General features: G+C 53.8%; 1 protein-coding gene across 2 annotated transcripts in view; it reads right to left on the bottom strand.

The window, feature by feature from the left end:
• MINDY4 (MINDY lysine 48 deubiquitinase 4) overlaps positions 1-26,308 on the bottom strand; it is a 116,130-nt gene that overhangs the window by 30,904 nt on the left and 58,918 nt on the right. For both annotated transcript variants that reach the window (XM_057731908.1, XM_057731909.1), the window contains exons 7-13: positions 22,037-22,143; positions 20,180-20,296; positions 18,874-18,962; positions 10,070-10,171; positions 8,329-8,392; positions 7,119-7,184; positions 1,197-1,264 (exon numbers count right to left, since the gene is read on the bottom strand). In XM_057731908.1, the coding sequence (XP_057587891.1) occupies positions 1,197-1,264; positions 7,119-7,184; positions 8,329-8,392; positions 10,070-10,171; positions 18,874-18,962; positions 20,180-20,296; positions 22,037-22,143 (613 nt within the window). The remainder of the gene's footprint in view (positions 1-1,196; positions 1,265-7,118; positions 7,185-8,328; positions 8,393-10,069; positions 10,172-18,873; positions 18,963-20,179; positions 20,297-22,036; positions 22,144-26,308) is intronic.

A 26,308-nucleotide genomic window follows, 5' to 3' on the forward strand; every position in this document is an offset into this window, starting at 1 on the left:
GTCTCAGCCACACCCCCGTCAGCCCAGGGATTAGCAAACCCAGGCCTGGAGAGAAGGCAGTGCGGCTTACAGTCTCCGTGCACGTGAGCCCGGCCAGGAATGAATCATATCATTATGGCAGGATTAGAAGGAAAATGCCATTAGAAAGTGCACACACACGCATTTAATAAGGTCAGTAGCAGCGAGCAGGAGGCAGGCCAGCAGCACAAGGCTGCAGAGCCCCTGCCCTCCTCCTCCCACCCGCACCAGAGGTCACAGGGAACACGGACGGGGCCCGCCCAGGCCCTGGAGTGGGCTCCAGCGTCTCCTCCTGCCGGGCCTCCCCAGCCTGGGCACCGCATGGCTACTCTTTCCACCTCCCCAGTTCCCAGGGCCCACCTGCTCAGAGCTGTTCCCAAATCTTCCCCAGCACCACGCACCCCCACAAAGGGAAAATTCATTCCCCCAGGTCTCCGTGCCCTCTGGGGTCCGCGCTCTGCTTGGAAGTGGATGAGGCAATCGATTGTACTTTACGAACCTATTAACGTGCTATTAATCGGCTACCCTCCCTGGTGACATAATGCCCAGGTGACAAACATGGAGAAGAGGCCTAGAAAGCTCCCAGGGAATGAGGGTGATGGCGGAACTCCAGCTCTCAGGCAGCCAGGGAGGCTGCGTTTGAGAAGGTGCACGGAGTCCAAGTCGGGGACCTCGCCTCCCTGCTCCCCCGGCCTCCAGGACCCCGGGGCACCCACCCCCTCAGCTCCTCAAGGTTGGCTCTAGACATGACCTTTGAAGGCTTCGGCACTGCTTTGGTCTACAGCAAGTTCACGGGGCCCTGAGCCACCTCCCAGTTCTCACGTCCCTGCACATGTCCCAGGGGAGTCCACGTATGTGCTCAAGTGCTCGCCCACTGCAATGCCGCTGGGACACCATGGGGGCTGTGAGCTCTCTGGGAGGGGGCATCTCTCAGATCCAAATCCCCCCTCACGCCCCAGCACACGTGGGGAGAGGGAGGAGAGGGTAGCAGTGACACACATGTACGGAGATGCAACCGTTCTCTCTCCTCCACAGCCAACTGCCCCAGTCCACTGCTTCATTCACCCACGCCCACGAAGCACCCACTGGGTGCCAAGCTCTGCCCTGGGCTCTGGGGAGGCAGCAGTGAATCAGACGGACAAGCCCAGCTCCCGGAAGCGAGGGAGGAAGATACTCACCACTCTGTGGACCTGGACAGGATGGCCGACAGGGTGAGCAGGACACATCCGTGGGGGCCAGCTTCAAACTGGGGAGAGGAGAAGGGAGTGAGCACCATCAAGTACCTGCACCTCCCTCTGCTCACTTCCTTGGGACCGTGACCCGGGGAGCAGCCTGACCCCGAGCCAGCTGCTTCCAGCTGGGTCCCAGAGGCTGCCAGGTGGCCCCACAGCAGATCCCACGCAGGTCTCACTAACCAGACCCCCTGAGGGATGAGGAGCGCGCCAGCCTGAGTGACAACGGAGCCGAGGCAGTGCCCACTGAGGAACAACCGACGACCTTTGAGTCTCGGACGCTCACGAACAGCAGTGGCCGGGGAAACCTCTACAATGGTGCAAGTGTCTTCTGCGTGCTGTCACATTTAAAGCCACCCTGGGCCTGGGCAATAAATACAGTTATGACTGCCCTCTGCCACGTGAGGAGACTGGGGCTCAGAAATTCAGTGACCGGCCTGAGGTCACACAGCTTGCAAGCAGCCCCGTGGGTATCCAGGGCGCTCTGCCTGATCCCAAATCCCTGACTCCTAAGAGAGTCTAAGAACTGCGCTGGAGGAGAGTCGGGTGGGGCGCTGCCAGTGAGGTGAGCGTGACAAACGCAAGATCCTGTCCTTTCAAATTTTTTTTTGTTCATCATGGATTTCTTTAGATTAATTTTAATAGCTTTTAACTATTGCACTAAAATATTATTTATGCTGATTACTGAGGTTTTGGGGACCCCTTTGACTTTGGGGAGCGCCTCACTCTTCTTCCCATCTTCCCCTAGTCTCGACCTTGGTTTGGAGCCCAGAACCTGGGGCCTGGCTGCGTGGGTTTATACCCCAGCTCTGCCACTCCTAGTTATGTGACCACAGGGACACTGCTTAACTTCTCTGTCCTGTCTTCTCATCTGTACAACAAGGATAATAAAAATAGGACCCATCCTCATGAGGTTGTTATGAAGATTAAGTGAGATCATCCTCGCAAAGCTTCAAACCTGACACCTGTATCTGCTGTCAGTATGATGCTGGGTCCTCACTGCCCACCTGCCCAGCGAGCCCAGCAGACCACGGATTACTGGGATGGACTATATTACTTTTGCGTCCTGGAGGAACACCACCTCCCAGCTGCAAATGAGTGTGACGTCCTTACTCATCCCACTATGGGGACGATACCACTTCTGTGAATTGTGGTTGAAGACGCTGCCTGTTACAGGAGTCAGCACTCCTTATGGGTGATCAGTTTCTTTTTGAACTTAAAAACTAAAAAAAGGTTACTTTCCCAGAACAATGAGAATTATATAACTTAACAGATTTCCATTTTGCTTTGGCTGCTAGGAAGCTCAGAGCCAAATACGATGTGCAACTGCTCAAACTATTCTAGCTCAAACTTCTTTTCTTCCCTCAAAATATAGCTTTATCAGGGGAAGGCAAATATTGTATGTTATCACATATACATGGAATCTAAAAAATAAAACAAACGAATTAATATAACAAAACAGAAACAGACTCACAGATATCAAGAACAAATTAGTAGTTACCAGTGGGGAGAGGGAAACAGGGAGGGGCAGGATAGGGGTAGGGATTAAGAGGTACAAACTGTTATGTATAAAATAAATAAACAACACGGATATTCTGTACAGCATAGGGAAATATAGTCATTATTTTATAATAACTTTTAATGGAGTATAATCTATAAAAATATTGACTCACTATGTTGTACACCTGAAACTAATATAATATTGTAAATGAACTATACTTCAATTAAAAATATATATTTAAAAAAAATATATATATATATATTTATATTTTCTAAATATTATATATATGTATATAGTCTTTATTTCCACCCAGTAATTCAATTAGTCAGTCATTCAAAAAAAAATTACTGCATGAATTTTTTTGTGCCAAGAGGATGCCTGCTAAAGCTATACTTGTGAACAAGGTGGACATGGATCTGCCCTCATGAGAAGTAACTCAGGAAAGAGGGAATAATAAGCAACTTGAAAAAAGTGGGGAAAAGGCTCTGCACTGATGGATAAATACAAGGTTCTCTGGAGATACACAGGAAGGGCCTTCAGTACAGACTTAGGGCTTAGGGAAGGAGGAGGTGTTAAGGAAGGCTTTCTGGAGGAAGCGATCTCCAGACAGAAACCCAATGGACAAGGAGGAATCAGAAAAGGGAACATTGTTCCAGGTGAGAGGAAAAGCACATGCAAAGGCCCAGAGGCAAGACTGGGCAGGTTTACTACGGCTGGAGCACAGAAAAACCCCAAGGGCATCGTTTTTTTAATAAGTAATTTTAAATCTCTTTTTGGAAGCAGAAATGGAGTGAATCAATCAACAGTCTTACATCAACCTCATCTTAATTCTCAGGCCAGTCACTTCACTTCTGTTGTCCTCAGTTTCCCATTTGCAAAGCGAGGATAACGCATACCGCCCTTGCATGTTTCCTCACGTCCCATGAGGCCAGGTCGGCGGAAGCGTTCTGACAGTTGCCAAGAGTAGTGCTGACGTCCCTACGCAGGGGGACAGAGGCCTGGGAGGACTCGGGCCCCTGGCGCCCTTGTCACAGCTCTACTACAGGCGTGCCTGTTGCCTTAGGGAATGACAGAGCTCTCTGTCTCAGGTTCCCCTTCTGAAATGCCCACCTGCGTCTGCCATGGACTCGCACATTGTTTCTGGGGGGTGGGCACGGCACTACCTGGGTCTGTTTCCCCTGTGCCATGCCTGCAGGGCCGCCTTCCTTGCAGGACTGCAATGAAGTAAGGAACACAGATGCCCGTTGTAAGCCGCACTCTCTGTATACATGTGGAGAACTATTATACTCCGGCCAGCATTTTCCACAGCCCTGGGGACGCGTCCAAGGGGACCTCACCCTGAGCCGTGGCTACGCCCCTCCGTGTGGACAGGTTAGGTGAGACTGCAGAGGGTGGGGACACGGCCCCCGCCTGGGGCATCTGGCCCCTGCCAGAACACGACTGAACGGCACCAATAGCCCATTTTGTTTTAAAAAAACATTTACTATTATAAAATTATCTCATCAAATTCCAGCTGCGAAGCCATGGAAGGCCACAGGGCAAAGTGCCTGCATTGAAAGGAGAGCCCAGGCAGGCAACTGGGCCGGGACCCACCAGCAGGGTCTGGACAAGTGTCTGGTACCGCTTGGGAAGAAGGGGCCGTTCCCCCGAGCTGCTCTGGCCTTGGAGAGACCTGAGTCCCCCAAGAACCCCAACGGGAGGCAGGGGCAGGAGCATCCCCCAGCTTGCAGGAGGCGGCAGCCAGACATCTCACCAGGAGGGTGAGTGGTCATGAAAACACAGCAAGGAGGCTATTTATGTTGGGCAGACGTGGCTCCGTGTTCATTTCCAGGCCTGGCACGAGGAACCCCTCTTAGGCTCAGGCCATGAAAAATGAATTTGGTGAGGGCAGTGCTGAGGCAGCTCAACGGCTTCCAGCAAAAACATACATTCAACCGCAGGGGGGAAACACCGCCTTCCAGAGCGAGGGCCAAATATTGACCACTTGTACCCAGGGACCAAGGCGGGGAGAGGAGGGGGAATTGCTCTGAGCCCTGCTCTGTGTGGCGGGAAGAAGGCGGCTCCCGCCCGGGTGAGGGCCCCACTCTCAGAACCTCTTTCACACTCACTGCCTTGCTTGGGCTTCATCGAAACCCGGGGCGGGGGTACAGGCCAAGGGAGGAGGGAGACCCTATCTTATAGACAAGGATGTAGATGATCTTGGTGCTAAAGGGCCACCCCAGGGCCTCAGGGGCAATGATGGGGCCTCCGCTCCTTGGGTCATGTGAGCAATCACCCCAGGGCCCCTGCTCTGCCTCACAGAAGCCCCACAGAATCCCCACAGGGCTTCCCTCCTCCAGCGCTGCTTCACCTGACTATGTGAACACAGGTGCCCTTGGTCCTGGCCTCCCTGAACGCACACTGATGCTGTCAGGGTTTTCTCATCTCTCAGGTGCATTGCTGTATTCTCACACCGCTCTGGTATGTTTAATAAAAGATGTCCTTTCTGCTTATTTAAATTACCTGGTACTTAATATGGAAGACATTCTTTCCCATGCATTTAAAGTTCTTCTTTAAGAATCACAGTTGGACGGTAAAGAGCTAGAAGTTACCCACTAACTGCTCCATCTCCCATTTTCCAGATGAGGCCCAGTGACTTTTCTGAGGCCACATGTGACCAAGGAATAAGCCAGAGGAGGCCCAAGGGCCCCTGCTCCAGGCCCCCTGTGGCCCTGAGCTGGCGGTACGCACGCTCCATCTGCAGACTGCCCACTGGGTTATGCTCGTGAAGCAGCAGCGAAAGCCAGGGACAGGGAGCAAGTGACAGCCAGCCCGGGACCCCCAGTGCAAGGCCAGGACCCTTGCTGCATCAGAGCCCCTCCCATGCACCTCTGGGACAGGCCAGTGCAGAAAGGCAGCATCCCCGCCAGGCTCTGGGCCTCTCCTTAAGAGGAGTCACACCCAAGGTGCTGGGGGAGCGGATTTCAGGTGATCCAACGCCTCGGCAACTGCACTCTTGCCTCCCTGTGGTCTCCCCGTTTTCCTACCCAAGGGACATCTATGCTGTCAGGGCCAGGATACTCCCCAGGCTGTGCCCGGACCCTCAGCGTCTTCCAGGAATTGTGCCTGAAGAGGGTATTCTGACAGCAGGAGTGTTCAGCCTGGTCCCACATCCAGCAAGTTCTCCTGCCATCTGGGCTCACCACCAAATGCACTCACGCCTTCCCTGGAGCCTCAAAGAGCTGATCCCACAGCCTGGATGGCTGAAGGGAAGGCAGAGAGGAGGCAGGGATACAGGCCTCTGCACAAAAGAGGGTGGCCTCCTCGCACATTTTCATTCCTCCAGCCCTGAAACACAGACGTCAGAACTATGCGGCCTGGTGGTCGGGGATGTCAGAGGGCACCGGTCACCCCGCCTCGGCTCAGGTGGCTTCCTCTCTGCCGTGCTTCCCTCCCGTCTCCACCTGTCTACAACTAATCTATCTCAAGCCTGCCTTAAGTGATCATGACCATGGTGATGAAACATGCACAACGAACGCTAAGGACCACCAGGAACATGGAGCAGAACACAGTGGCTCCAGGCACTTTGCACAGTGCTCGGAGGCCGGCACTGCTGTCATCATCCACATGGTGGACGGGAGGAAACTGAGGCACAGAGGATCCAGTAAATTGCCCAAGGTCACAGAGCTACTAAGAGGTGTAACCTAGATGCAAACACAGGCTGTGGCTCCAGAGACAACGTTCTTCACCCACCCCTGGAGCGTTCAACAACCTCCTCCACAAAGCCCCGAGGCTACAGCCAAACTCTAAATTCCCTCGGCCCTCTGACTGGGCTGCTCCCAGGCCGTGGCCGGGTTCCATCCCATCTCACAGCCAGGAGAGGATGCATGGCTCTCCTCCAGTGAATGGGATGCTCCGGAGGCCCAGCCCAGCCCAGCCCTGCCTCCTGGGACACTAAGCGAGGTCCTCTACTATCAGGGTCTCCATCAACAGTGCTCAGACCTCCAACCCAGCCCAGGAACCCACGTCCTTGTCACCTCCCCAGATGGTGCTGGGCCCCACTCACTGACGAAGGGCTCTTTACCTACAGAGGTAGCTGCTTGCCCTCGGACAGAGAGAAAGCTCTCATGACCACAGTCTGACAGCTGCTCCCCTTCAGCCTGACCCAGCTCCATCCCCGCTTCTGCAGCCCCGGCTGCAGCAGCTCCCTTTACCTATAGCCAGCCAGCCCTCCAGGACATAGCGACAGAGGTCGGATCCTCTGCCCCCAAGCACACTCTTCTGCAGCCGACATCACCCCCAGGGAACCCCAGCTCACCAGCATCTCTCCCACAAAGAAACCAGAAGCTGAGCAATGCAGATCCCACAAACTAAACCATTGTTCATACCTGATGGATGCTCTGTTGAAGAAAAGTCACCAGCTCCTCATAGCAGGTCAAACTGTGGAGTATGAGCTGAGAAACACAAACACACAGGGTGAATTGCCCATGCCCGGTGGAGGGTTCCCTGTACTGGATTAGTTTCTGTGGCCCTGACTTCAGTAGCTATGAGACCCCACTGGGGACTGTCCCAGAGAGCCGCGACCTTGGAAGCAAGGGTGGAAAGGCACTCTCACACTTGGGTGTGATTTAAAGGCTGCAGGGCCCAGCTGAGGTCTCTGGGGCTCCCGCCCTTCAGCAACACTGGGCCTGCCTTTAGAGACCCCCGCATTGGAGACATCATGGCATGAAAGCCACAGAGCCGGCATCATGCATGTCCTGGCATCATGCATGGCCCTGCACCCTGCCCGCTGGTCACGGATATCTGAGAAGCACCTTGGGCATTGGCCGGGGGAGGGGGGTGGCGGGACGGGGGAGGGGGGCGGGGAGTTACAGGCTGAGTGACCCATCCAGATTGCCATCGCCAGGCCAGTTCTAACCCTGCAGGCAGTGTCCCGAGTTCAATGTGAAGCAGTGGTTATGGGTCTCCTGTGCTTTCTCAGACAGGTCACAAAAAAACACTTTTACAGAAAACATCCAACAAAGCGAGATCCTTAATTAGGATCCCAGGGCCACACATGCCCAAAAGGTCAAAGGAAACAAACTAAGTAAAAAAAAATCCTCAGTGAAGAGGTTAATTTGTGGGAAAGTGTCACAGTTTCTGCATTTTTCACAGGTCTCTAGCTTCTTTCCTGTTCTTTGTCTTACTTGCGGCTGGCTTTAGGGCTGGTGCTCTATCAAAGCTCTTCCCTGCTCTCTAAATTCCTCTCCCTCCCACCCGTACTACAATCCCAGAGAGGATGCTATGACATAAAGAGGGACACAGGGAAGGCTGGGGTTTAGCCAAAAGGCATTATGTACAGAATGTTGGGGGGACTTCAGGTTCTGTACAACTTCAGCATGACAGGGTGCCCATCAGCCTTCTGGCCATAAAAGCCATAGAGCCCATCTCGAAGGCCCTCACCTCTGCCCCCATCCCAATCCCAGGTGGAGGATTCTGCTGGCCTGGGCCACAGGGAGGGTTGGCCCATCCCCAGCTGAGGAAGGATTTACTTATATGAAAGGAGACTCTCCCCAAACAAAGCCAAAGGTTGCGTGATAATTTTCCAGAAAGCCGTACTGTTTCTAAGACTCCATCTGCTTTGTATTTCCCTGTTGGACTGAACTGCTGTGTTCCCGAAGGCCTAAAAAGGAAAGGGAGATGCATGAGTCTCAGTGCGGAGAGAAGACATGCCCTGGAGCCAGGGCGAAACCACGCGGGCTGCTCAATGAGGACAAACAACAATGTAGCCCAGAGGAAAGAAGGGAGCCAAGCGCTTCTCCTTTTCCCCGCTTTGAACTCCCCCACTAGGCTGAGTCTGAAGAACTCCACTAATCCACTAACGGGGGGCAGGGGGAGGGGGGAGGTGAACATGGGATGGAAAAAGACAGCCAAAGGAGAGCTTGGGGTAACCAAACCCAAATCCTGGCAGCAGGAAGTCTGCCTCTCACCCACTGATGCGCATATTTCCAGACTAAGGAATGCTGACTTGCCCTTTGTTTTTAGGGACTTGAGGAAGTCCAGCCTCCGTCCTCTCAGAGGACATCTGTTTACATAGCACCTGCGCGTGCGGCCCAGGGAGGTATGGACCAGAGGCTGCATTTGGGTTTGGGGCCACTTTGACACGAGCCTGCTGTGCAGCCTCAGGCCAGTCACTGTCCCTCTCTGGGCTTCTGTTTCCTAATCTGTAAAGGGAGGAGAGGTTGAATTTCTGCCCCATCTGCTCTCAGGGCTGCCACGCAGATCCTAAGGGCCAGGGTTGTAAGTTACCTGGAACATGGGTGCCCAGGACAAGCACTCGATGAGAACCACAGCGCTGATGATGACACCTAGCACCGACGTGCTACCTAGTGTGCGCCAGACCTCATCCTCTGTGCTTCATGTTACTATTTACCACTTATTTATACGGATCAATGATTTAAACTGATATTATAATTTATTAGATATCATTTTATTTATATTGACTTATCCAATTCTCACAATCACCCCTTTAAGTAACCATTATTATCACCTTTATTTTTCAGATGAGTAAACAGGTTAGGCAGAGAGAAGTCAAGTCAATTAATCAAGGTCACACAGCCAATAAGTGACAGCATTGGGAGTCAGCCTTTGGATTCTCTTAAGTACTGTGCTCTGTTGACCACTGTGCCCCACCAGGGTGTGGCCCTTGTATCCAAAGGGCATCCCCTTTACTAAAGCTTAGCCACACGGCTGGGATGAAGTGATGCTTCCACTCTGAAGGGGCAGGCTGAAGAGCCGGCAGACCATCCACGTAGATTACAAGGATGGCATCCTCCATCCGTTGGACAGAGGGAGCGGGGAAGAGACTGCGCTGGCTCCACCACTGACCTCTCACCTCTCTAAGTCTCCTCAATGGAACAGGGATCCAAGTGACAGAACAAATGGGAGCATGCTTTGGGGACTGGGGGGGCTCTAGAGGCTGTTTTCTGAGGCTTCCAGTTCAGAGAAATATACAGGGGAGCAGGCTGCCCAAGGCCAGGGGTTTTCTCAGACGGATTACATCCCCCAACGTTCCGCAGGGATGGAGCTCCCCAGACCCAGTCCCTCTCGACTGCAGCCAGGTGGAGGGTTGGCCCTCTCCTGGGGTGGGGCTGCCCAGCACATCAGGCTGACTCTCTGGGCTCCTCCTGGCCTGGAACACAGGGCGGGGATCTGAGAGGACACAGACATGGTCCTTAGGCCCAGACGGCCTGTGTGAGAAGACAATTTCCCCAAAGACAGGAAAGCACACGGCCAGCTTGCCTATAGCTGTGCCCACCTGAGGTTGAGTGGTAGCAACACAGCTCTGGGAAGCACTTACAGTGTGACCACGGCTCTCTCGTGGCCCCCAGCCCGCCACACAATGTCTGCGATGGCCAGGGCCAGGCAGTGGGTCCTGTGGGCATCTGAAGGCTGCAGCTGCCTGAGGACAAAAAAGGAAATGTGTTTATGACTATGCGGACAGAAGTCAGAGACAGCGCAGCCCTGTGGCAGACGGCCTGCCCTTTCCTCTGCCGTCCAGAGGGGCCCTGCAGCCTAGGGACCGGGGCAGAGCCTGGGAGGAGGGGCCTCTACAGATGAGAATCCAGGGAAGCGCCGAGAGGGAGGGGCCCGGGCTGGAGGAGGAGCAGGCGGAGGAAATCACCCACGGCAGCAAAGCGGCCTCTAGAGACGCGGCAGGGCCCCGAGGCGTGTGCAAGAAAAGGCTGTGAGTTCTGATAAAGCCAGGGGACTGAGCCCGGAACTGCTTCCATCCTAGGCACAGGCCCCGCCCTGCCCAGCCCCAGCCTCGGCCAGTCCTGGCACCCAGGCCCCTGGAGACAACAGCTCACGCAAGCGGGTGCCCTGCGCTCCCCCAGCTGATAGGAGCCGAGACCCCTGGCTCAGAGGGGAAAGCGGCCTGACTTGCTGCTTTTTAAACACAGAGCACGGGAAGGGGGGAAGGATTTGGGATGACTGCCGGGTTCTGGGTGAGTGCACGGTGGTGCCACCAGCTGAAATGAGGAACATGGGGCTGGGACGGGGGGGGGGGGGGGGAGGCAGGAGGAGGTGCACGTGGGACCCCCAGGCGAAGCTGTCACTCTAAAGCCCAGGAGAGCAGCTCGGGCTGAGGAGAGGTTTACAAGCCCCCAGCATGTGAGGCGTCCTTGACACTCAGAGTGGCTGAGACTTCCCAGAGAGAGGATGAGGAAGGCAGAGGCAGGGGCCAGGGCTGGAGCCCTGGTGGAAGTCCAGCATACGGGGGAGGCAGGGGAGCAAGGCAGGAAGGGCAGAGCTCGGAGCTGCCCGTGACAGCCTTAGGAGCAGGAGGGCTTAAGAAGGACGGGCGGTCAGCAGTGTCAAAGATGGCAGAGAGAGCTCTCGCCATAAAAGCAGTCACGAGGAGGCCCCTAGTGCATGGAGTCAATGAGGAAGAAGAAGCAGCTGCCGCTTCCTGACACTCTCTCCACCTCCAGGGCTCCACACCACTGTGCTTCCTGCCCACCCCTGGATGCTGGGACGTTTGCTTAAATTCTTCCAAAGGCAGGCGGAGTGTCTGACTGTCTCGCTACCTAACAAATAAAAGGGGCTTGACGCCAGGGCTCCCAGGAACGCAGAGGGAGTTTCCATGCTTTCAGTCACCAAGTAACTCCTGAGCTCCAGGCTGATTGCTGGGTGGGGAGTGGGGAGAAAATGGTCTTTTGTCCCTCCTCTCCAGGGTAGGAAAGGAGAACCCGGAGACCAGGACACAGGTCACCGTGGCAGGCAGCATGTGCTCATGGCCCAGAGCCTGGGACACAAAGCCAGTCGTCCGCACCCAGGCTGCTGTGGTCCAGTGACTTTAAAGTGGGAGGCGATGTGACACAGGGTCCCTCAGTTTCCCCTCCCTAAACTGGCCATGACAGTAGTAGCTCCTTCATCGTGTTGGGCGATTTAAACAAGATGATGTGTGTAAGGTCCACGGCCCAGTGCCTGGCATGTGGAGAACGCTCAATAAAGAGTACCCACTGCTGTTGTCTTTATGGAAACATCAAGTCCCCATTTTGGCCGTGGCCAAAGAGTTCACAAGATGGTGAAGAACTCCCAACATCTTACGTGAAAGTGACGACAAGCCACTAACAACAGGCAATCTTTCAAACCCAATGAGACAAACAAGCACTCAACCACTCGAGAAAAATGCAGACTGCCTGGTATGTCTGCAGCCTCAGGAAGCCTGCCTGCTCCTCTGGAAACAGCTACCACGCCATCAGCAAACCAGGCACCCGAGACTCTGGAAGCACTGCCCCGGGCCACTGTCAACTACTGAAAACAAAGGTGAGGAAACATTGCTCTGGGATTCAGGAGAGGCCGCCAAGGACCAAGGAGGGCCCGGAAAGCAGGCTCTTCGGACAAAGGAGAAAGGATTGGACGTTCATCTCTTTGGAATCAGAACCCACGAATGTGGACTCCGTCACCCCCACAGCTCCTGTTTCCTGCCCTGCCCCCACACAGGTGACAGTCGTGTCAGTCCCACCTCCTGAGCACCCAGGCCCATTGTCTTCTTGCCTCTGCCCAGGACCAGGGCGCCCTGCTCCTCAGCTAAGCTGTACAGCTAGTGCCCAACCAGCACTACTGCTCCATCTTGCCCTCCCACCAATCCTCACTGCACATACTCACCACAGGCTCCTCCTACAGCACAGATGTGACCAGGGCACTCCCCAGCTAAATCCCTCCGCATAGGTAGGTGGGGGGCAAGTTACGCCTAGACTGTATACTCTGCCTAGAACATCTATGCTGGAAAACCTCCAGACAGAGCTACCAGGCCACCTTCCAAACATTCTCTATGTTCCACAGTAACTTACTGAAGCAGGTAACACTTGATGGAAAGCTTCTCAGTGCAGCCACAAATAAGACTTTTAAAACCAATGTATATTAAGTACTTACCACGTGCCAGGCACTGCTAGAAGCACTTTACACATATTATTTCATTAATCATTAAAATCACCCAATGAAGGAGGTACTATTATTGTCCCCTTTTAAAATGAGGAAACTGAGGCACAGAGACTAAATGATTCACCCAAGGTCATAGAGTTAGTAAAAACTGGACCAAGTGAAACAGAGGTGAGGGAAGAAGGAGAGTGTGGGGAGGCAGAATCAGCCGTCTTGAAGCTCCTGGTGTTGGGAACCAGCATCCCTTCGCCTCTGAGCCTGTCTTTCCTACACCTGCAATGCTATCAGGAGATCTGGCTCCTGGGCCCAGACAACCTTCCAGGTCTCACAGGCTTTAATTACAGGCCCTCTGAACTTCCATGTTTCTACACAAAAGTCATTCTTTTCATTGGCTTCCATTTAGCCTCTCCATCCTTCCCTGGGCCTTCTCCAGCCTACTCTTTTGAGACACAGCTTTCCAGAAAAGAGTAGCATTGGGGTAAGTGCGGTAGTCAGGCCTGGGTTCCATTCCTGACTCAAGGCCTTGTGGAAGTCCCTTGCCCTCGCTGGCCTTCGCCTCCCCACCCGGAAATGCAGACCCTGGACCAGATGCCCCCAAGCATCATTCCAGCCTTGCCCTTCTGCCATGTAACCGGCCACAGCGTATTCAGGGCTGTGGTGCATGTGGATGACAAGAGGGAAGACGGAGGCATTGTGGTGAATCCCTGGCCTTCACCTTCCCCAGGAAACTCAGTGTTTGCCTTCACCTTGGTGACAAGGGTGGTCCTGTCCTGCCTTCATCAGTCACATGCACTTATCCAACTCCTAACACGAACCTAGCACCTGGCCGGGCTCTTAAACCAAGCGAAGTTTCTTTAAAAGAGTCTCATTCCTCACAGAAGAAGTGCAGGATTTGTCTAAGGACAGCAGTGGGTGTCAGAGAGTAATACATCCTATATTTGGCTTAATTACCCAAGTCTTTCAGATTAAAAAGATATTTCTACCATCATTAACTCAAAACAGGCTCACCGGTGCATTCTGACATGCCTGCTAGTCTGAGCCTATGGAAGAATCAGAAGAAAGCTGGCGAATGACTGCAGGCCTTTCTGCTCCCTTTCAGGGTCAAACCCTGCCAGAGCTGGCCTGGGGACCACCGGACCTGGGTTCCAAGCCTGGCTCTGCTAACGAGTGTCCACAGGGGCCTTGGGCACGCGCCTTGACATCCCCAATGAGAAGACAGCTCCCTTGCCGGCGGCGTTCCCTGGGCCCGCAGGGGAACGAGGCTCACCATCACTTCCCACGAGCCAAGCTGGCCGGCACAGCCCCTCCTCAAGTGGAAAAATACCGAGCTCTGCCGCCCGGCTCTGTCGCCCCCAACTGAGGAGAGGCCGGCTGCCGGCCTGATGGAATGAGTCTTAATGAAGCCAGACGGTCCTGCAGAAAAAACACCACCCCTGCCAAGAAGCCTTTATTTCAGCATGACTTCCCTGGAGGGCGCAGTCACATCCTCGTGCTGCTTTCACAGGACCGCTTCCCCGTCCGCCGTTGGGGAGACAGCGAGCAGGGGCCAGCCCCCGCCCAGGCCTGCAGACCCCGTGCGGGCAGGCGCACCGACTCTGGTCCTGGAGCTGCCCAAGAGCCCAGCTGCAGGTGCCACCTCTGGGCGGCGCGAGGGCCGTCACGGTGCTCCTAAAGAGAACGGAGGGGCTTGCCTGCTTTCATTCTTTCTTTGCTTTTTTTTTTAAGCCAGATCATTTCTGAAATCTCGGAATTTCAGAGTCAAAAGGGAGTACTGAGCTCCAGCCCAGCTCAGCACACACAGTCTGCGTAGCAACATCAGTGACCCAAACGATCAATATTAAGATCATGCAAACGAGTCAACGAAATCAGAGGAGCCGGGGCTGCGAGAAGTTCCTGCACGGATGTCAAATGTCATCCTTCACTCACGTGAGGCAGCAGGTCCCCAGGGGTTTGCTGTACTACTCTCTGTACTCTTCTATATATTTTTTTTTCCAAATTAAGAAAAATGGGGAGGTCCTGCCCAGAAGCCCTTTGTAAACTACAGAGCCTACAGAGCTGCAGCTTGGTCACTGAGAGTCCGTCTGGGGGTCCAGCCCTCGTGACACTCAGCCTCCCAGCACCAGCCCCTCCTGGCCTCTCTGGCTCTCCTGGTGCTCAGGGTCTCTTCTAGGGCACAGCGTGGTGTGACACACATGCTTGGCTCTGCCCCAGAGGCCAGGTGTGAACCTGGACAAGCATCTTTCCCTCTCTGGGCCTCAGTTTCCCCATAGGTACCACAGCAGGTGATCTCGAGGTCCTACCCACTTGCACAGCCCTTGATTTATGAAGGATTTGGTTTGCGTTTCCTTACTGAGTCAGACTTGGGCAGGACAGAGATTCACAAGTGGAGAAAATGAGGCCTTGCTGGCCCACAACTGTAAGCCAGGTCTCTGGCCAATCCAGTGCTCTCTTTAGCAACCGCCACCCTGGGACAGGCTAAGGACCACAGAGCTGGGCACTGCCCCCAGCCTCAGCACGGGCACCTACAGGCTGCACCGACACCCACTTGACAAGGATGACTTTCTGTGGCCTCTGATCTGCAGGGCCTCACCTCAGCAAACAGCAACCCAGACTCTGCTCTCACCTCCCCACTCTGCTGCCAGCCCCAGGCCCAGGCCCCTCACTCCCCTGGCCTTTGTTTGACCCAAGTCCTAGCCTGAACCCAGGAGGACTCTCTCCTTTCACCCCCAATCGCCCTCCGAGCCCAAGGCAGGCTCACGCCTCAGCAAAGCCAGGCCCACAGCAGCAGGAGCGGGAGGAGCAGACACAGGATGGTGGGGGGAGGCAGCTGGTGCCCCTCGCCCAAGCCCATCACCACGGGGACCGCCCCCAGCTGGTCCCCCACAGAGCTACGTCTTGACTTCCTCAGGCACTTTCAGCAGCCCTGGCTGGACAAGAGAGCCCGGGCCAGGCTCTCCACCCCTCCCTCTCGGTTGGGTATGAAGAATGCCCACTCTCGGGCCTGCTCAGCCGTCAGTGTGAGCAGGAAGCCAGCCCACTACGCTCAGCCTTCATGGAGAGCAGCTCTGGGTGCAGGGCCTGGGGCAGCAGGCAGGGGGGTGCAACGGGGAAGGGACTTACAAGGAGCACCCACAGTGGGGGGGCTCCAGAGAAAGCTGAGGTCACTCTTCTGTAGCGTGAATCCTTCCGTGCTTCCCGTGTGCCTGGCCAGCAGGCCGAGCTCTCCTGGCCGCTCGGCACACACCTCCTCTGGCCCAACCAGGCAGCCTTGCCCCAGAGTGGGGCTCCTTCCCCGCCAGGCACACCCCACACACAACCCCCAGCAGCCGGCAGCTCCTTCCAACCTCCTCCGTCTCTGCCCCACCAGCCCGGCCCCTGAAGGCCTTCAATCTAGGCTGGCCGCAGCTCTTCTTCCCTCAGCGGGTACAGTTTTCTTTCCACCCAGACCGCGTCTTGAGCCCCCAACCTGAATGGCTTTCTGCCTTCCAAACGCTGGCTCCCCTCTCTGGTGTGGAGTGCAGAACTCTCTCTCAAGGACATGCCTGGAGACCCAGAGGCTGTCACATCCCCTTAGTGGAGTTGTAGGGCAGGTGAAAGGAGCCGAGCTTGCCTTGTGCCCTGGGCAGAAACGGCCCTTCTGGGAATGAACTTATACACCTCTTCCTGACTGTTGGGAAATGATCTACAACGTCCCCAGAGAAGACCAAGTTCAAAAGCAGCTCTGAAAGGACATGGGGCTGACATGAATTATAAAACATCTCCCACAAGGGCCAAGGCCAAGGCTTGACCTGAGCAGACTGCTGGGCCCTGAGGACCCTCTGGCAGCCTGGCCCTGACCCACCCACCGGCCTGGGTCTTGCCCTGCCCCCTACACTCTGCCCTGGCCACCCCACGCGACTCTCAGCTCCTCTCCCTGCCCCTGGGCTTCTGCACATGTTGTTCTCCTCACTGGAATACCATGCCCTCCCCTCCCAGTCAGTCTGGATCACTCAGGCATTTCTCCATGCGTTCATTCAACAAAAATTCTGAGGGCCTCTTCTGTGGACTAGGCCCAGGGCTGGATGCCAGGGACGGTCTATGGGCCAGGCAGCTCAGGAAGGCCCCTGTTCGCAGGGGGCTTATGTTCTGGGGCACAGACAATGGCCAGGTAACGACTTAGATAAAAAGGGTATCCAATGGTGGGGGCCTTGCAGGCAGCATCCAGGGAGGCAGGGGAAGGCTGCGCTGAGGTCATGGCCTCTGCGTGGTAAGAAGCCAGGGAAGGAGTCAGGGATTTGCTGGGAAAGGAGAAATCGAGGGAGGAACAAGCCTGGGCAAGCATGTGTGTGAAGCCAATTAGGAGCCCTGCTCATCCTCCAGATCTCGGTAAGATTAAAACGGCACTCCTCCAGCAAGCCTGCCTGACTTCTTCACATCTGGGTGGGCCCTGAGCTCCCTGCACGTCCCCTGTGACCTCCTGCTCTGTCTGGCTCTCGTGTTGGTCATAGGTGCCACGAGGGCAAGGCCACAGCTGCCGTGTTGAGCTGCGCACTCCCTGCAAGCGCCTACAAAGTCCTCCCTGCGTGCCTCGCTCCAGCGCAAGGAGGGAAGGTGGGTGCAGGGGGTGTGCATACATGCCCAGAGAGGGTCCCTGAACCCTTTGGAAGGGGGCAGCCAGAGGCCCCTCCCTTAGCCAGTCCCAGCCAGCCAGCCAGGAGCGCCCCCGACCGTCAGGCACTGTGGGGGCCTCTCCCGGTCATGGTGTGGGCAGCACTTTGCTGGACGGGACTCCAGAGCAGGCAGTGGGGAGAAGCACAGGACAAGGTCAGACCCTGCTGTGGAAATGTTATGTCACTGGGCTTCCAGTTATAGCTGTGCTATGCTTTTGGCTAGCACCTTTCAGCTTGATATCAAACACCTGCATCATTACTTTGTAAAGTAATTAGACAAATCATGCTATTGGACAAATTATAAAATGCCAGGCATGAAAAGCTATCTTCACTTGGATTCTAAGGCCACATCCTCTAAGCTGGTAAAATGTGTTCCGTTTGTACCAAGCTTGGCTGGATGTCTGGGGGACTAGTGTCTTTCCCAGGAATTTGAACATGAATAAACAGGGGATGGGCTTTGTCATCTTAAAAAAAAAAAAAAAAAAAAAAAAAGCAAGTCCCTTTAATTACAGTTCAGGAATTGCCACAACTAAGCTGTGACTTTCAAATCCATTTAATCACAACTTTGAAGAAGAGAACCGAAGTATCTACTGGGCAGGAGGATGCTTCCAGGGTGCTGGAAGTGTTTTCTTTCTTTACCTGGGTGATGTGTTCATGGGTGTGTGATTTTGCAGCAATTCATGAAGCAGAACATACATGAGTTGTGCACTTTTTTGAGTTGTGTACCCTTCTGTATGTATGTTAGATTTCAACTAAAAAAAGAAAAAACAACAAGAAAACAAAACAAAACAAAAAACAAGTGCCAGAAGTTCTGCAGCTCTGAGGGTGACTCAGTACAACTGGGCACACAGCCACTGGTTAAGGTAAGAGGGCTGCCTCCTCAAACTGGCCGAGCTGGCCCCACTGGCCTTGGGCAGCCCCCCGATAATCCTTCCATCTGAGCACCAACCACAAAGTAGGATCATGGTTTTGTCTCCACCCCTCAACCTCACAGAGCACTCTGGAGAACAGGGAATGCATCTATTCCTCTCTGTCTCACTCGTACCTGCACAGAGAGAATGTTCCAGAAACGGCTGTTGAGGGAGGGAGCATGGGAACGCGGGGCCGTGTGCACACTCAGTGTGTGAGGTGGAGAGCGGACGCCGCGGGAGGAAGCCGTGTGCTGCGGGGCGTCGGGAGGGTGTGGAGGTGGCTGCGGGCAGAGGAGGGGCGACGAGGGGGGGGGAGACCCGGGCTCCGCGGAGGCGCCAGCAGGCTGACCCGGGGGTGCACGGGGCTCGGGCAGCTGCTGCGCTCCGCTCCTGAGGAGGGGGTGGCCCGGTTTCAATGCTGCTCCAGCCGCCGCTTCCCAAGTGAAAGAGGGCTGAACAAGCCCCCCTGCTCGTAGAAACAAATGCATGCAGGTCGTTTACATGGGTCAGCACTGGCCCCGTTAGCCAGCCACCATTTCCCTTTCCAGAAGACGGGAAATATCAGGGAACAAACACACATTTCCTTGCTTATTTTTTCTGGACAGTGAGGAGAAGCCTTGGAAAGAGAAGATATTGCCGGAATAAGCGTGACTTACCGAGCACAGTCAGCTCCGCTATCTCCTCCAAACAGGAGTTTCTGTAGGACGCAGGCTTGGACAGCCGCCAGAACCCCGCAGGGACCACCCTGCAAAGAAGGATGCGCGTTACTGCCTGTGAGAACTGACCCAGGGCAGGGCCGTCTGTTCCTCCAGAGCCAGCCTCTGCCCACGGTCACGGAGCCTCAAACAGGGGTCTCCTATGAGGCGACCACTTCTAGGAAGTGCCGACCCTGAGTCACAGAGAGGGGGTGGCACAGGCCCGGGCGCCCACCCCTAGAGGAAGGAGCGAGTCTGCGGCGTGCGATGGGAGGAAAGTGACTCTCCACAGCCTGTTAGGGGTCGTCACCATGGGCGTCACAGGCATCCAGAGACACGTTTCCACATCCACAGGCTGCGGGTGTCAACCGTCTACCCAGGCTTCATGGCCCATCCTACAACCCTCCTCCTCCCTCCCCGACCATCTCAGCTAGAGGCGAGCCCCGTGGGCAGCCTCCACTTTTGTAAGCAATCTTGTCCCTGGCTGGGGGCCTGCCTCAGCGCCCAGTAGGTGTGTCTTGGAGGGAGAGGGCTCCTTGAGGAGCTCACCCCTGTAGGCATCAACAAACACGAGGACTGTCAGAGCAGCGGCCGCGGGTGCCCCTGAACTTGGGGTGCAAGAAGATGGGCTGACTTGGCCAAGTTAGGGACAGGCGTGGGTGGTCTTGGGGTTCTTCCTCAGACAGTGTGTGGCAGGGAGAGGCTCCTGGACCTTGAGAAATGGAACCCTGGATGAGCTGCCGGATTTTACAGTATCTACTGGCCCTGAAAACGTGTATCTTGGCAACTGTCTATAAGCCATGTTCAAATCCTGCCACAATCTTCCTGTCTTATATCATATCCTCCTCACACGCTTCTGGTCCTCACGCTCGATACGTTTGCCCCTTCCTTCCATCCCCAGACTTTCACACAGCCTCTCTTTGTTCATGCTGCCACCTGCCTCCAGGGTCCTTTCTCCAGCTCCACCTGCAAAATCACCTCTCAATACTCAGCTTAAGGACCCTCTCTGGTACCCCCAACCAGACGCTGGGCCCCATCCTGCGCCCTCTCAGCGAGGACTCCAGCATCATGCACCACCCACAGCAGGGGTCATGCTCTCTCACTCTGCTCCGCCAGCCACATGTGAAGTTCCTGCCCTGGGTGACAACTTGGCAAATGTGGAGCTGGCGAAGGCCACGCCCATCGGATTTACCACACTGGGGGATGTGCGCCCCTGCCCGTGATGGGCCCACAGAAGGGTCCCCAGAGGCACTTAAAAACAACCTGCCTTGTTCTGCACGATGCCATATTTTAATGATGCTGAGTCATTAAAGGAAAAACTCTGAAGTTTCCACTCCTCATTGAAACAGCAAAAGCTGGAACCAAACAGAATGGTCTTTAGGTCCTGTCAAAAGAAGAGACAATTTTATTGGTTGTTTTAAAAGCAAACAACAATACACTGCTGGCTGTTTGCATTCCCACAGGAGATGGTCTTGAATTCTATCAGAGTAGTCTGTTTTCCAGCAGGGTAATCCATTTTCTTTTTATTTTGTAAACCCATTCTTCTCATATTTGAGGAAAGAGAAAACTGACCTTGAGGGTCTTACCTCTGGAACAACTGTAAACCCCACCAGCCTGTGCTGACCTGGCCAAAATCTTTTTAGATTCCTTAGATGTTCCTTGATACACAAAATGTTAGTTTTGCAAGGGACCCTAAGGTTCTAGACTGCACGTTATCATTACCTACAGAGCCCTGAACAATCCTGGCGCTCAGGCCCCGTGCCAGGCCAACTAAAGCAGAAGCCCTCGGCAGCAGACGCCTGTATCTGTACTTCTGAAAGCTCTCCCAGGTGATTCCAATGTACAGCCAGGTTTGAGAACTGGCGCTCTAGCAAACTATGACCCATATGTCAAATCTGGCCCTCCACTTGCTTTGTAAATAAAGTTTTATTGAAACACAGCAATGCCCATTTGTTTACATATTGTCTGTTTTCTTTTACATTACAATGGCAGAGTTATGTGCTTGTAACTGAGAGCCAAAAATACACTATCTAGCACAGTATGGTTGCCAGGTCACAGGGTTACGAGCCTGGAAACCCGGGTCCTGCATGCCATACGTGCTGGGTCCTCCTTTCTCTGTGTGGGCCTCGAGTTTTTCAGCTGCTTTTAGAGATGCTACGACTGGGTGGTCTTTAGAGGCCTCTGAGGACCCTTCCCAAAATAGCAGTACCCACTGCAGAGAATCACAGCCCTGTGGCTACAGACAACCAGAGCACTTACTCCCAGGCTTGGGGCCCCTTAACTGTGTCTGACCCTCTCTCTGTGGTTTCAAAAGAAGGAGGGAAGAGGAAGGACAAAACCCCTTGAAAAGCTGTTGACTTTTCATCTGTGTGCTGAGTAAATACTTGGTAAAAGAGGAGGAGAACAGGGTCAGCTGCGCCCCCAGGAGTTTTATTTTTCCTCCTGGATCCTGGCTGGAAAGCCAGTGGAGGACAGCAGGAGCAGCATTCCATCCCGCAGGAACCGCGGGCCGCGGGGAAGGGCGAGGCCCTCTGGCAGCAGAGATGCTGAGGAATCCAGGACATCCCCGCAGAGGAGGCCAGGAACTGGCTCCTGAAGTCTGACTCCACAAGGCCACACTGGTGTGAACCCAGGCGGTGCTGAAGAACTGGCAACACTTCCCTGTCCTTCCTTCACTGCAGCCCAGCCTGAGCCCAGCTCAGGGTACCAGTGCGGGAGCAGACAAGCTAATGAGGACAATTATCCCATTCTCATCACAACTCCGGAGTTACTGGTTGCCGACGTGGTGAAGCAGTTCTGGGCCAGGAGAAAAGCTGGATCCTGGAATGTTTGAATGGGAGGCGGCTGTATCCTCACCTTTTGTCTCCGAGAGGAAGAGGGAGCTGCCAGGGCTAGGCCCCCATTTTCCGAACTCTCCGTTCAGGTTTTCTTCCACATGACATGCAAATTTCCATTTTAACAATGACTGAGAGATTGTAACAAGATGAATGGAGCCACAGAGATGAAAATCACCTCGTCCACACCAACTCAAATCAAGAGGCCTTCAATTCACACCATGCCAATTCACACACCATGCCAATTCAAATCAAGACGTATCACCTCGCAGTTTTCAGCTGACACCTACCTTTGCCACTGAGAGGTCGATGGGCTTTGACACTACCTGCAGCTTGAGCATTGATGGGACTGGAGACAGGATGACTTCTTCCCTTACCAATTCATCCTCCACGTCCTCTGAAAGAAAACCATGGCCACGGGAGCTCATTGCTATGACCCACAGAAAACGGACTAGGAAGCCATTTAACACCCAGGACACTGATGAGTGTTGAGATGGCTGGGATGAGAGGAGGGCTTCTCCACCATCTACCCCCAGTCCCCCAGGGCTCCCAAGCCTTCAGCAGAAGGAAGAAGGCAGAGTGAGAACCCTTGCTCCTTGTCACGCCATGCTGGTCCAAGGACGCTGGCAGGTGGGACTCGGCTATCAGTCCACTGGAAAGGTCTGCTTGTGGACACGCAGAAACAAGAGCCTAAGCCTAAGCGGTCGAGTCAAGCCCAGAAAAGCCTGGCTCAGATGCGGTTTTTACCAAAGGTGGGCATGACCCACAAATCTGTCCCCCTGAGGATAAACATGAAGAGGGCAGAATTAGGAAAGATAGCGCTGCCCTTCTTGAGAGAATAATAATAGTTATCATAGATTATCACTATCATGGTGTTCATTTGCTAACTATCGTGTTTTATCACCGAAGCCCCACAACAGTGCCATGAGAGGGTAATCATCATCCCCATTTAAAGAGGAGTTAACTGAGGCTTACAGAAGTTAAGTAACTGACCTAAAGGCACACAGATGGAAAGTGGCAGGATAGAATATAAACCAGGGCCAACTCCTAATCGCTCTGCCATCGTGCCAGTCAGACCTCCCTGGACCTCCACCCAGCAGGGACACTAAGTCACATTCCGAATATAGTCTTCTCACAGCTGGGGTGACTGAGGCCCAGAGAGGGTCCCCGTGTGAGTCTTGGTAGCACCGGCCTGAGCCTTGCCAGCCAGGCAAGGCTGCCACTTGCCATCATACCCACTGCTGCGGTATTTACCAGAACCCAAGGGAAAACAGCCCAAGGCAATTATGCTGGCAAAGCGGAGCAGGCCTGTCTCCACAGAGCCTCAGGAGACTTCCCCCTCTCCTTTCCCCAAGATTAAATGATGACTTAAAAAGCACACCACGCTACACTGTACAGAAATCAACATTCTCTGCAATAATTCTGTGCATCTGGGATGAGAGAAATGCACAGTCCCTGCATCTTCTGAGATGGTGTCCCAGGACCCATGCCTTAAATCTTATTCTACAGCCTCCTTTTCTCCTCTGGAGGGAGACCAGACACAGCAAGAGGCCAACTCCTAGAGGCTCAGTCCACTGAAATGGAGACAGATTCTACCTTTAGGCTGAAACAAAATTTTTAAATAAGTCTGGAATGTAAATGAGAACCTTCCTTAGTTAGGTTCTCTGAAAAAGCCACCCTGTGACTATGGCCTTACAAAAACACCTGAAATAAAGACCAGATGTTCACCCAGCAACATACACAGGTCTTGAAAACATGGTGCTGGGCAGAGAAAGTAAGAAAGCAAATGGGATATATAACAACATGATTTACATCCATTTTAGGCACGTGCACACAAAACAACACTAAACAGTTTTGCAAGAACACACAGAAGCAAAGAGAAATCACTAAATACATGAGACTGGCTGCTTATGGAGAGGCGGGTCATGGGAGTATAGAGTGTGGCTAAAGGGAAATCAGGAAGGAAAGGCTAGAGGGAGGCCAAAGCGGAGGCTTTGCAAAGATTAATACTGAGAATGTTCATTAAGGAACAGAGATGTGTGATTAATTCAACCCTAGGCATCTGAGGCCCAAAACAGAGAGGAAGAGAAACTGAGTGATTCCGCCAGGCCCTGAAGGTCCTTGCAATGTCTCAGTCCAGATTGTTTCCTGGAGGGCCAGAGGGGCCAGGATTTAAGCCTATTTGGAGGCTTCTGTTTCGTCAGAGATTGTCCCCTAGGGAGCCAGGGCTGAAACGTGCTCTGCTCGAGCCCCATGAACTAAGTCTGAGGATAAAGGCTGGGGGCCCAAGGGGAGCCGACCGGGTGCAGCCCCCAGGAGGAGGCAGCCTCCCTCGGCTTCTGCCAGGAAGCAGTTGTCACCTGTGCAGGGAGTTGGTTCAGGACCATAAGGCAGGCCCAGATGTGGCAGGACGGCCATGCAAAGGAAAACAAAGCACTTCAGCATGACATGGCCAAGCAGACAAAACTGGCTGCAAATGCCAGTGGTTTGAAAATGCTATTTTTAAGGCCCTGGCGTAAATGTCTGGTTGAAAAGAAGCAAGGGATTTTGTGTGCCGTACCATTTTATTTACCCTTTAGAGGAAAACATACACGTATACTTGGTAGTACTTAATAGAGGCCCACATATCCCTATTTCCAGGTTCCCACTCAGTACTTCCTACTAATGGCAAGATATCTTCCCCTGGAAGTGCCCCAACACCCCAAACTCAGGAATCTCAGGACAGAACCCCTCCAGGCTTCCGTTTTGATCACAGACTCCATCTCCCCAACCCTCCACCAGGGACCCAGGCCAAACCTCAACCCTCTCCCACACACCACACTGCTCCAGCCTCCAGATCATCCTGCCTCCGGACGGCCTCATACGCTGACCCCCACCTCGCCCTTTCTCTCCCCACGGTTATAGGAATGTGTCGTTATTTTTCTATTTGTTCACCAAGCACTTTATTGAACACCCATGATGTGCCACTGGTTATGTGGGACAGAGGAGGTCCAGAGATGATGAAAACACCACCCCTGCCTTCAAGGAGCTCACTGCCCAGAGGGAGAGACAGAGCCCCAAACAAATACCATGATGCTAATGCTGAAATGGAGGTGAGTGCAAAGGTTGTAAGAGCAGAGGGGAAGAGGCAAATAATTCTGCCTTAAGGGGTCAGGGAAACTTCCCATAAGAGGTAATAGGATTTCCCCAGATGGAACAGGGGCCCCGTCACCTCTTTTCTGAACTATTTCAAGAGCCCCCTCATCAGTCTCCCAATGTGCAGACTCTTACCCCTAAAATCCATCTTCCACACACATCCAGAGATGGCCTCAAACATTGTTTGTTTCACATCTCTGCTTGACAGGATCTTGTTCATCCGTCAAAGCCCAAAGTGCCACCTCACTATAGAAACTTCTGGAACCCACCACAGACTTGGCTGACTCACCGCCTGAAGCAGTGAAGAGCTGCTGGTCATTTGCTTTGTGTGTTGCTATCAGAGGACACCTCTAGTCCTTCGTCCCACCCAATCCCGCCCTCCAAGAAGGCAAGGCCACTTTTCATCACCTCCATCTGCTTTCAACAGTCCTGTATGTGCCCAGGCATGTAACTGCTAACCCACGTTTGCTGAATTGAACCAAAGAAAGATGAACTGGGGTGGGGAAGGGAATGCGGCTCCTCTAAGCAAATTGTACTCCTTGTTTCTGATTCCCCTGCCCCAAATTTCTCTTCCCCTTTCTCTGGGTGACTGGGTTCCCTGCCCTCTTATCTTTTATCTCTGTCTCCTTCTCCAAACCGTCAGCTGGACCACTAGCAAAGAAGGGTCGGCTTCCCTGCAGAAAACACACACGTACTTCACAGAGCCGGGTTCTGAGAGAACTGCTAAAAGCCTTCCTCCCAAGAGAAGCCCTCTGGGTTCTGCTTTGCTTTCTGTCCAAACAGGAGTGGCTTTCATTAGAAAATCCTAAAGCGCTTTACAGAAAGGCTTCGGATGCCAGCGTTTCCCGGCTCCGTACTTCATCCTGCACAGCCGTGTGCCCAGCGAAATCTGCCCCTTCCTGGGTGGGCCAAATAATCCCACCAGCCACTTCTGATGGTTAAAACTCAGAGGAACTGTTACCTCTGAAGAGAACTAAGCAGCATAAACAAAGCCCTGCCTCTGTCATTCGGAGGCTTGCCCCTGCCTTTCAACTCCATCAAAGCAAACTGTCAGACAGCATGTCTCACACAAGTCACTTCTGAAGGGCGAGCTGCCTTCTTCCTTCATGTAAAAGGGAGTGCTTAAAAGGAGAGGAAAAGGATGTGAGCAGCTCTCAGCTCTTGTGTGCCAAAATGGTCCAACAGGTAAATTGCCGGCTTCCAGGAGAAGGGCAAAGGTCAATGGCACTCAAGCCTCGTCCTTTCATGTCTGGTCCTTGGTTGTCATCCTTTATTCTACTCTTGGCTTTTGCCAAGGCCTGCAAACACATCAGTCTTTGATTAGAGAATTTCAGAAAGAGAAAAAAAGATGGCTTCAAAACGAGAGTGGATGGACATGTTCTCGTCTAGATCTTGCAGAGAAGGTGCACCGGTGTGTACACATGTGG

This window comes from Hippopotamus amphibius, chromosome 4 (assembly GCF_030028045.1).
Source record: "Hippopotamus amphibius kiboko isolate mHipAmp2 chromosome 4, mHipAmp2.hap2, whole genome shotgun sequence".
NCBI classification, from domain to species: domain Eukaryota; kingdom Metazoa; phylum Chordata; class Mammalia; order Artiodactyla; family Hippopotamidae; genus Hippopotamus; species Hippopotamus amphibius.